Here is an 11646-nt window from a genome sequence, read left to right on the forward strand (position 1 = left end):
TTGGTACCAAACCAGCCAATGAGAGGGAGAGTTACCCATAGCCTTGTATTGGTACCAAACCAGCCAATGAGAGGGAGAGTTACCCATAGCCTTGTATTGGTACCAAACCGGCCAATGAGAGGGAGAGTTATCCATAGACTTGTATTGGTACCAAACCGGCCAATGAGAGGGAGAGTTATCCATAGACTTGGTAACAAATAAGCCGTTTGGCTGTAGGGGCAGTTCTATGTTTTTCTGCCCCGTGGGGCAATATCTCTGCCCCCCACTAACTCCCCTCCTATATGTTCCCATATTCTCTGTGTAATACACCAATGTACCATTACAGCTGCCCCTTACCTGCCGTCATCCAATAAATATGAATTGGGGGGATCCCCGAGGGGGGGTTGCACCTCAAAATCACAGATTCCCCTTCGTTCACCTCCAAGGGCAGGATCTCCTGTTTGGGGAAATTGGGCACCCCTAGTGGAGAGAGAGAGGGGGTTGAGTGCTGGTCTGTTTGCCCTTATACCCCCCCCCCCGGGGCACTCGCGCATGGGCTAGCAGGAAGGGAGGGCGGAGCAACGCTAAGTGGGCGTTTCTGAGCTCATTCATTTGCATGGCACTAACCTGATAGGCTGTAATTGAGTGGGGAAGCATTAGGGAATGCGCAGGGGTGCGTAATCTCAAGCTGCCCCCGCTGGTTTCTCTGTGCTTATAGAGGAGCAGGGGGAACAGAGGCAGCAGCTGTAGGGGGGCACATAAAGGGCAAGTACAACCAAGCATTGTTGTTATATTAATATATTGGTAAAAGTGCTGCCCGTCTGGTAGGGCAACCCCTTAATCATAAATAGGTCTTTGTGCCCATACAGTGAGCTGCCTGCAGGGGGCGCCAATATGCCCACCCAGTGTGACTGCCTGCAGGGGGCACCAATATGCCCACCCAGTGTGACTTCCTGCAGGGGGCGCCAATATGCCCACCCAGTATGACTGCCTGCAGGGAGCGCCAATATGCCCACCCAGTGTGACTTCCTGCAGGGGGCGCCAATATGCCCACCCAGTGTGACTTCCTGCAGGGGGCGCCAATATGCCCACCCAGTGTGACTGCCTGCAGGGGGCGCCAATATGCCCACCCAGTGTGACTGCCTGCAGGGAGCGCCAATATGCCCACCCAGTGTGACTGCCTGCAGGGGGCGCCAATATGCCCACCCAGTGTGACTGCCTGCAGGGGGCGCCAATATGCCCACCCAGTGTGACTGCCTGCAGGGGGCGCCAATATGCCCACCCAGTGTGACTGCCTGCAGGGGGCGCCAATATGCCCACCCAGTGTGACTGCCTGCAGGGAGCGCCACTATGCCCACCCAGTGTGATACCCTTAGCGATGCCCTTAGAGATGCCCTTAGCATCACACTTGAGTCCCTCCGTATCCCCCACACAGGAATTACAGGGGGGCCCCGGGAAGGTAAGGGGGGCAGTAGGGATCTGTACCTGGCACAATAAAGGTGGTTTCCTGGGAGATGGCAGTGCCCAGCCTGTTGGTGGCAGAACAGCGATACGTGCCATTGTAGGAAGAGATGTTGGGGGCGCTGTGATGGATGGTAAATGTCCCCGAGTTGTCACTCGTGCGCACATACGGGTCCCTAAATGGGTCATAGGGTTGGCCATTCCTAGTCCATTGGAACCTGGTAAAGGGAAGAGAAAGGGTTAAAGAAGATAAAGAGTTAAGGGAAGAGAAAGGGTTAAAGAAGATAAAGAGTTAAGGGAAGAGAAAGAGTTAAGGGAAGAGAAAGGGTTAAGGGAAGAGAAAGGGTTAAGGGAAGAGAAAGGGTTAAGGGAAGAGAAAGGGTTAAGGGGAGAGAAAGGGTTAAGGGGAGAGAAAGGGTTAAGGGGAGAGAAAGGGTTAAGGGGAGAGAAAGGGTTAAGGGGAGAGAAAGGGTTAAGGGGAGAGAAAGGGTTAAGGGGAGAGAAAGGGTTAAGGGGAGAGAAAGGGTTAAGGGGAGAGAAAGGGTTAAGGGGAGAGAAAGGGTTAAGGGGAGAGAAAGGGTTAAGGGGAGAGAAAGGGTTAAGGGGAGAGAAAGGGTTAAGGGGAGAGAAAGGGTTAAGGGGAGAGAAAGGGTTAAGGGGAGAGAAAGGGTTAAGGGGAGAGAAAGGGTTAAGGGGAGAGGAAGGGTTAAGGGGAGAGGAAGGGTTAAGGGGAGAGGAAGGGTTAAGGGGAGAGGAAGGGTTAAGGGGAGAGGAAGGGTTAAGGGGAGAGGAAGGGTTAAGGGGAGAGGAAGGGTTAAGGGGAGAGGAAGGGTTAAGGGGAGAGGAAGGGTTAAGGGGAGAGGAAGGGTTAAGGGGAGAGGAAGGGTTAAGGGGAGAGAAAGGGTTAAGGGGAGAGAAAGGGTTAAGGGAAGAGAAAGGGTTAAGGGAAGAGAAAGGGTTAAGGGGAGAGAAAGGGTTAAGGGGAGAGAAAGGGTTAAGGGGAGAGAAAGGGTTAAGGGGAGAGAAAGGGTTAAGGGGAGAGAAAGGGTTAAGGGGAGAGAAAGGGTTAAGGGAAGAGAAAGGGTTAAGGGGAGAGAAAGGGTTAAGGGAAGAGAAAGGGTTAAGGGGAGAGAAAGGGTTAAGAGGAGAGAAAGGGTTAAGGGGAGAGAAAGGTTCTAAATAATTAGTAACATACAATTCGCTGTCTCCCCCCCCCCCCAGTCTAATTATTCCCATCATCCCTGTAACTTCCTATTGGCCAAAATGTTCATTTCTCCCCCCAGAATTCCCCCTTTGGTTTGTTCCAACCCCCTCACCTCCCGAGAGCTGAGCCCCCCCACGACGTTAGAGACACGCCCCCCGGCGTTAGAGACACGCCCCCGCGTATCCTTTCATCCATAGAACTGTTATTATTACTCCCCCCCCATTATGGTCTGTAGCCAAGAAATGATCCGCCCCCAAAACTCCTTACTGACCCAATCAGACTTCCTCTGCCTACTGATTGGCTGAATAAGTCTGCATTCTCTCCTCCCCCTTTGTGTATAGCCACTCCTACTGAACTCCCAAGTGCCTTTGTAAATGGAGCTTTCTGCACAATAGATAGATAAGGATCATGGGGTGCAAGGAATAAGGGGTGCAATGATTAGGGGGTACAAGGATTAAGGGGTGCAATAATTAGGGGGGTACAAGGATTAGGAGGAACAAGGATTGGGGGGGACAAGGATTGGGGGGACAAGGATTAAGGGGTGCAATAATTAGGGGGGTACAAGGATTGGGGGGTACAAGGATTGGGGGGGACAAGGATTGGGTACACGGATTAGGGGGTACAAGGATTAGGGGGTACAAGGATTAGGGGGGACAAGGATTAGGGGGGTACAAGGATTAGGGGGTACAAGGATTAGGGGGTACAAGGATTAGGGGGGTACACGGATTAGGGGGTACAAGGATTAGGGGGTACACGAATTCAGGGGGTACAAGGATTAGGGGGTACAAGGATTGGGGGGGTACAAGGATTAGGGGGTACAAGGATTAGGGGGTACACGGATTAGGGAGGTACAAGGATTAGGGGGGTACAAGGATTAGGGGGGTACAAGGATTAGGGGGGACAAGGATTAGGGGGGTACAAGGATTGGGGGTACAAAGATTGGGGGGACAAGGATTAGGGGTGTACAAGGATTAGGGGGTACAAGGATTGGGGGGGTACAAGGATTAGGGGGTACAAGGATTAGGGGGTACACGGATTAGGGAGGTACAAGGATTAGGGGGTACAAGGATTAGGGGGGACAAGGATTAGGGGGGTAGAAGGATTGGGGGTACAAAGATTGGGGGTACAACGAATTCGGGGGTACAAGGATTAGGGGGTACAAGGATTAGGGGGGGTACAAGGATTAGGGGGTACAAGGATTAGGGGGTACACGGATTAGGGAGGTACAAGGATTAGGGGGGTACAAGGATTAGGGGGGACAAGGATTAGGGGGGTACAAGGATTGGGGGTACAAAGATTGGGGGGACAAGGATTAGGGGTGTACAAGGATTAGGGGGTACAAGGATTAGGGGGTACATACATTTGCCCTTAATGTTTTCTGGGTTAAAATATCGGGATTAACTGCCCTGGTAAAGTGGTGCCCAAGGTAATTGCCCCATGGTACAAGGAAAGGAAAGCTTTTAAGAAATATAAGTCAGAGGGGACAGTAGCTGCGTTTAATGAATATAAACACTATAACAAGTGTGTAAAACAGCAATCCGGAAGGCAAAGATAGAAAATGAGGAGCGCATCGCGGCCGAGGCCAAGACTAACCCCAAAAAGTTTTTAAAGTATATTAATAGTAAAAAGATGCAGGTTGAGGGTGTGGCCCCATTGAGTTATAATAACAATATGGTTACAGCGGGTACAGAAAAGGCAGATGTGCTTAACCAGTTCTTTTCTTCTGTGTATACAGTAGGGGGAGCCAGTGGGACAAGTCCCACCCAATAGCTGCACTGTTGCCTCAGCTCCAACTACACAGTGGTTGGCACAGGATATGGTGCTTAAAGGGTTACACACGATAAATGTAAACAAGGCACCTGGGCCAGATGGAATACACCCTCGGGTACTGAGAGAGCTAGGGGCAGAATTGCAGTGGCCCTTGTTTCTGATATTCTCAGACTCGCTTTCATCAGGTATGGTACCTAGTGATTGGAAGAAGGTGAATGTCACTCCCATATTTATACAGGGAGTAAGATCTCAGCCTGGCAATTATAGGCCTGTAAGTCTGACATCCGTGGTGGGCAAGTTATTTGAAGGCTTGTTAAGGGATCACATTCAAAATTATGTAGTGGAGAATGGCATTATGGGTAGGAATCAGCATGGCTTTATGAAGGACAGGTCATGTCAGACCAATTTAATTGCTTTTTATGATGAGGTAAGTAAGAAGCTGGACAGTGGGGGGGCAGTAGTGGGACAGTGGGGGGCAGTAGTGGGACAGTGGGGGGCAGTAGTGGGACAGTGGGGGGCAGTAGTGGGACAGTGGGGGGGCAGTAGTGGGACAGTGGGGGGGGGGCAGTAGTGGGACAGTGGGGGGCAGTAGTGGGACAGTGGGGGGGCAGTAGTGGGACAGTGGGGGGGGGCAGTAGTGGGACAGTGGGGGGGCAGTAGTGGGACAGTGGGGGGGCAGTAGTGGGACAGTGGGGGGGCAGTATTGGGACAGTGGGGGGGCAGTAGATATAATCTATTTGGATTTTGCCAAAGCATTTGATACCGTTCCCCACAAACGACTGCTTTCTAAGCTAAGGGCTATTGGTCTTAGTGAAGTCGTTTGCACATGGATAGAAAACTGGCTACAGGATCGGGTACACAGGGGGGTTGTTAATGGCACATTCTCTACTTGGAGTAAGGTTCTCAGTGGGGTCCCTCAGGGTTCTGTACTGGGTCCACTTTTGTTTAATTTGTTCATAAATGACTTAGGGGAGGGTATTATGGGTAATGTATCAGTGTTTGCAGATGGCACAAAACTCTGCAGACCAGTCAATTCTATCCAGGATGTGACATCCCTGCAGCAGGATCTTGGCCAACTGGCAATCTGGGCAGCTAAGTGGCAGATGAGATTTAATGTGGATAAATGTAAGGTCATGCACCTGGGATGTAAAAATATGCCCCCACTTATACCCTTAATGGGACTGCACTAGGCAAATCCATAATGGAGAAGGAGCTTGGAGTCCTTGTAGATAATAAACTTGGCTGTAGCAAGCAATGCCAGGCAGCAGCTGCAAGGGCAAACAGGGTATTGAGCTGTATTAAATGGGGTATAGATTCACGGGAGGGGGGGTTATTCTTCCCCTTTACAGAGCGCTGGTAAGGCCCCATCTAGAATATGCTGTTCAGTTTTGGTCTCCAGTGCTCAAACGGGACATTATTGAGTTAGAGAGGGTCCAGAGAAGGGCAACTAAGCTGGTAAAGGGTATGGAAAATCTCAGTTATGAAGAAAGACTGGCCCAGTTGGGATTGGTTACACTGGAGAAGAGGCGCTTAAGAGGTGACATGATAACTATGTATAAATATATAAAGGGATCATATAATAACCTCTCTAATGTTTTATTTACCAGTAGGTCCTTCCAACGGACACGAGGGCACCCACTCCGTTTAGAAGAAGGGAGGTTCCATTTAAACATTCGGAAAGGATTTTTTACAGTGAGAGCTGTGAGGTTCTGGGGTCCCCCCTCCCCGAATCAGTCGTGCTGGCTGATACATTATATAACTTTATATAGGGGCTGGATGGATTCTTAGCAAGTGAGGGAATACAGGGGTAGGGGGGATAGCTCTTAGTACAAGTGAGGGAATACAGGGGTAGGGGGATAGCTCTCAGTACAAGTGAGGGAATACAGGGGTAGGGGGATAGCTCTCAGTACAAGTGAGGGAATACAGGGGTAGGGGAGATAGCTCTCAGTACAAGTGAGGGAATACAGGGGTAGGGGGGATAGCTCTCAGTACAAGTGAGGGAATACAGGGGTAGGGGGGATAGCTCTCTGTACAAGTGAGGGGAATACAGGGGTAGGGGGATAGCTCTCAGTACAAGTGAGGGGAATACAGGGGTAGGGGAGATAGCTCTCAGTACAAGTGAGGGAATACAGGGGTAGGGGGATAGCTCTCAGTACAAGTGAGGGAATACAGGGGTAGGGGGGATAGCTCTCAGTACAAGTGAGGGAATACAGGGGTAGGGGGGATAGCTCTCAGTACAAGTGAGGGAATACAGGGGTAGGGGGGATAGCTCTCAGTACAAGTGAGGGAATACAGGGGTAGGGGGATAGCTCTCAGTACAAGTGAGGGAATACAGGGGTATGGGAGATAGCTCTCAGTACAAGTGAGGGAATACAGGGGTAGGGGAGATAGCTCTCAGTACAAGTGAGGGAATACAGGGGTAGGGGGGATAGCTCTCAGTACAAGTGAGGGAATACAGGGGTAGGGGGGATAGCTCTCTGTACAAGTGAGGGAATACAGGGGTAGGGGGATAGCTCTCAGTACAAGTGAGGGAATACAGGGGTAGGGGAGATAGCTCTCAGTACAAGTGAGGGAATACAGGGGTAGGGGGATAGCTCTCAGTACAAGTGAGGGAATACAGGGGTAGGGGGGATAGCTCTCAGTACAAGTGAGGGAATACAGGGGTAGGGGGGATAGCTCTCAGTACAAGTGAGGGAATACAGGGTAGGGGGGATAGCTCTCAGTACAAGTGAGGGAATACAGGGTAGGGGGGATAGCTCTCAGTACAAGTGAGGGAATACAGGGGTATGGGAGATAGCTCTCAGTACAAGTGAGGGAATACAGGGTAGGGGGGATAGCTCTCAGTACAAGTGAGGGAATACAGGGTAGGGGGATAGCTCTCAGTACAAGTGAGGGATACAGGGGTAGGGGGGATAGCTCTCCAGTACAAGTGAGGGAATACAGGGGTAGGGGGGATAGCTCTCAGTACAAGTGAGGGAATACAGGGGTAGGGGGATAGCTCTCAGTACAAGTGAGGGAATACAGGGGTAGGGGGATAGCTCTCAGTACAAGTGAGGGAATACAGGGTAGGGGGGATAGCTCTCAGTACAAGTGAGGGAATACAGGGGTAGGGGGATAGCTCTCAGTACAAGTGAGGGAATACAGGGGTAGGGGGGATAGCTCTCAGTACAAGTGAGGGAATACAGGGGTAGGGGGGATAGCTCTCAGTACAAGTGAGGGAATACAGGGGTAGGGGGATAGCTCTCAGTACAAGTGAGGGAATACAGGGGTAGGGGGATAGCTCTCAGTACAAGTGAGGGAATACAGGGGTATGGGAGATAGCTCTCAGTACAAGTGAGGGAATACAGGGTAGGGGGGATAGCTCTCAGTACAAGTGAGGGAATACAGGGGTATGGGGGATAGCTCTCAGTACAAGTGAGGGAATACAGGGGTAGGGGGGATAGCTCTCAGTACAAGTGAGGAATACAGGGGTAGGGGGGATAGCTCTCAGTACAAGTGAGGGAATTACAGGGGTATGGGAGATAGCTCTCAGTACAAGTGAGGGAATACAGGGGTAGGGAGATAGCTCTCAGTACAAGTGAGGGAATACAGGGGTAGGGGGGATAGCTCTCAGTACAAGTGAGGGAATACAGGGGTATGGGAGATAGCTCTCAGTACAAGTGAGGGAATACAGGGTAGGGGGGGATAGCTCTCAGTACAAGTGAGGGAATACAGGGGTAGGGGAGATAGCTCTCAGTACAAGTGAGGGAATAACAGGGGTAGGGGAGATAGCTCTCAGTACAAGTGAGGGAATACAGGGGTAGGGGAGATAGCTCTCAGTACAAGTGAGGGAATACAGGGTAGGGGAGATAGCTCTCAGTACAAGTGAGGGAATACAGGGGTAGGGGGGATAGCTCTCAGTACAAGTGAGGGAATAACAGGGGTAGGGGAGATAGCTCTCAGTACAAGTGAGGGAATACAGGGGTAGGGGAGATAGCTCTCAGTACAAGTGAGGGAATACAGGGGTAGGGGATAGCTCTCAGTACAAGTGAGGGAATACAGGGGTATGGGGGATTAGCTCTCAGTACAAGTGAGGGAATACAGGGGTAGGGGAGATAGCTCTCAGTACAAGTGAGGGAATACAGGGGTAGGGGAGATAGCTCTCAGTACAAGTGAGGGAATACAGGGGTATGGGAGATAGCTCTCAGTACAAGTGAGGGAATACAGGGGTAGGGGAGATAGCTCTCAGTACAAGTGAGGGAATACAGGGGTATGGGAGATAGCTCTCAGTACAAGTGAGGGAATTACAGGGGTAGGGGGGATAGCTCTCAGTACAAGTGAGGGAATTACAGGGGTAGGGGAGATAGCCTCTCAGTACAAGTGAGGGAATACAGGGGTAGGGGGATAGCTCTCAGTACAAGTGAGGGAATACAGGGGTAGGGGAGATAGCTCTCAGTACAAGTGAGGGAATACAGGGGTATGGGGGATAGCTCTCAGTACAAGAGTGAGGGAATACAGGGGTAGGGGAGATAGCTCTCAGTACAAGTGAGGGAATACAGGGGTAGGGAGATAGCTCTCAGTACAGTGAGGGAATACAGGGGTAGGGGATAGCTCTCAGTAACAAGTGAGGGAATACAGGGGTAGGGGGATAGCTCTCAGTACAAGTAAGGGAATACAGGGGTAGGGGAGATAGCTCTCAGTACAAGTGAGGGAATACAGGGTTTGGGAGATAGCTCTCAGTACAAGTGAGGGAATACAGGGGTAGGGATAGCTCTCAGTACAAGTGAGGGAATACAGGGGTAGGGGGATAGCTCTCAGTACAAGTGAGGGAATACAGGGGTAGGGGAGATAGCTCTCAGTACAAGTGAGGGAATACAGGGGTGGGGGGGATAGCTCTCAGTACAAGTGAGGGAATACAGGGGTAGGGGGGATAGCTCTCAGTACAAGTGAGGGAATACAGGGTTATGGGGAGATAGCTCTCAGTACAAGTGAGGGAATACAGGGGTAGGGGGGATAGCTCTCAGTACAAGTGAGGGAATACAGGGGTAGGGGGATAGCTCTCAGTACAAGTGAGGGAATACAGGGGTAGGGGGGATAGCTCTCAGTTACAAGTGAGGGAAATACAGGGGTAGGGGGGATAGCTCTCAGTACAAGTGAGGGAATACAGGGGTAGGGGGATAGCTCTCAGTACAAGTGAGGGAATACAGGGGTAGGGGAGATAGCTCTCAGTACAAGTGAGGGAATACAGGGGTAGGGGAGATAGCTCTCAGTACAAGTGAGGGAATACAGGGGTAGGGGGGATAGCTCTCAGTACAAGTGAGGGAATACAGGGGTAGGGGGATAGCTCTCAGTACAAGTGAGGGAATACAGGGGTAGGGGGATAGCTCTCAGTACAAGTGAGGAATACAGGGGTAGGGAGATAGCTCTCAGTACAAGTGAGGGAATACAGGGGTAGGGGGATAGCTCTCAGTACAAGTGAGGGAATACAGGGGTAGGGGAGATAGCTCTCAGTACAAGTGAGGGAATACAGGGGTAGGGGGATAGCTCTCAGTACAAGTGAGGGAATACAGGGGTAGGGGGGATAGCTCTCAGTACAAGTGAGGGAATACAGGGGTAGGGGGATAGCTCTCAGTACAAGTGAGGGAATACAGGGGTAGGGGGGATAGCTCTCAGTACAAGTGAGGAATACAGGGGTAGGGGGGATAGCTCTCAGTACAAGTGAGGGAACAGGGGTAGGGGGGATAGCTCTCAGTACAAGTGAGGGAATACAGGGGTTAGGGGAGATAGCTCTCAGTACAGAGTGAGGGAATACAGGGGTAGGGGGATAGCTCTCAGTACAAGTGAGGGAATACAGGGGTAGGGGGGATAGCTCTCAGTACAAGTGAGGGAATACAGGGGTAGGGGGGATAGCTCTCAGTACATGAGGGAATAAACAGGGGTAGGGGGGATAGCTCTCAGTACAAGTGAGGGAATACAGGGGTAGGGGAGATAGCTCTCAGTACAAGTGAGGGAATACAGGGGTAGGGGGATAGCTCTCAGTACAAGTGAGGGAATACAGGGGTAGGGGAGATAGCTCTCAGTACAAGTGAGGGAATACAGGGGTAGGGGGGATAGCTCTCAGTACAAGTGAGGGAATACAGGGGTAGGGGGGATAGCTCTCAGTACAAGTGAGGGAATACAGGGGTAGGGGGGATAGCTCTCAGTACAAGTGAGGGAATACAGGGGTAGGGGGATAGCTCTCAGTACAAGTGAGGGAATACAGGGGTAGGGGGGATAGCTCTCAGTACAAGTGAGGGAATACAGGGGTAGGGGGGATAGCTCTCAGTACAAGTGAGGGAATACAGGGGTAGGGGGATAGCTCTCAGTACAAGTGAGGGAATACAGGGGTAGGGGAGATAGCTCTCAGTACAAGTGAGGGAATACAGGGGTAGGGGGGATAGCTCTCAGTACAAGTGAGGGAATACAGGGGTGGGGGGATAGCTCTCAGTACAAGTGAGGGAATACAGGGGTAAGGGGGGATAGCTCTCAGTACAAGTGAGGGATACAGGGGTAGGGGGGATAGCTCTCAGTACAAGTGAGGGAATACAGGGGTAGGGGGGATAGCTCTCAGTACAAGTGAGGGAATACAGGGGTAGGGGATAGCTCTCAGTACAAGTGAGGGAATAGGGGTAGGGGGGATAGCTCTCAGTACAAGTGAGGGAATACAGGGGTAGGGGGATAGCTCTCAGTACAAGTGAGGGAATACAGGGGTAGGGGAGATAGCTCTCAGTACAAGTGAGGGAATACAGGGGTAGGGGAGATAGCTCTCAGTACAAGTGAGGGAATACAGGGGTAGGGGAGATAGCTCTCAGTACAAAGTGAGGGGAATAACAGGGGTAGGGGAGATAGCTCTCAGTACAAGTGAGGGAATACAGGGGTAGGGGGGATAGCTCTCAGTACAAGTGAGGGAATACAGGGGTAGGGAGATAGCTCTCAGTACAAGTGAGGGAATACAGGGGTAGGGGGGATAGCTCTCAGTACAGTGAGGGAATACAGGGGTATGGGAGATAGCTCTCAGTACAAGTGAGGGAATACAGGGGTATGGGAGATAGCTCTCAGTACAAGTGAGGGAATACAGGGGTAGGGGGATAGCTCTCAGAGTACAGTGAGGGAATACAGGGGTAGGGGAGATAGCTCTCAGTACAAGTGAGGGAATACAGGGGTAGGGAGATAGCTCTCAGTACAAGTGAGGGAATACAGGGGTAGGGGGATAG

The 11646-nt window shown here is 51.3% G+C and overlaps 1 protein-coding gene across 1 annotated transcript in view; it reads right to left on the minus strand.

Moving 5' to 3' along the window:
- The window catches only part of chl1 (cell adhesion molecule L1 like), a 163873-nt gene that overhangs the window by 80582 nt on the left and 71645 nt on the right, over nucleotides 1–11646 (minus strand). Inside the window, exons 2-3 of the mRNA XM_031901367.1 lie at nucleotides 1465–1658; nucleotides 337–459 (exon numbers count right to left, since the gene is read on the minus strand). Coding sequence (XP_031757227.1) covers nucleotides 337–459; nucleotides 1465–1658 — 317 coding nt within the window. The remainder of the gene's footprint in view (nucleotides 1–336; nucleotides 460–1464; nucleotides 1659–11646) is intronic.

The sequence above is a fragment of the Xenopus tropicalis genome, chromosome 4 (assembly GCF_000004195.4).
Source record: "Xenopus tropicalis strain Nigerian chromosome 4, UCB_Xtro_10.0, whole genome shotgun sequence".
Classification (NCBI taxonomy): Eukaryota; Metazoa; Chordata; class Amphibia; order Anura; family Pipidae; genus Xenopus; species Xenopus tropicalis.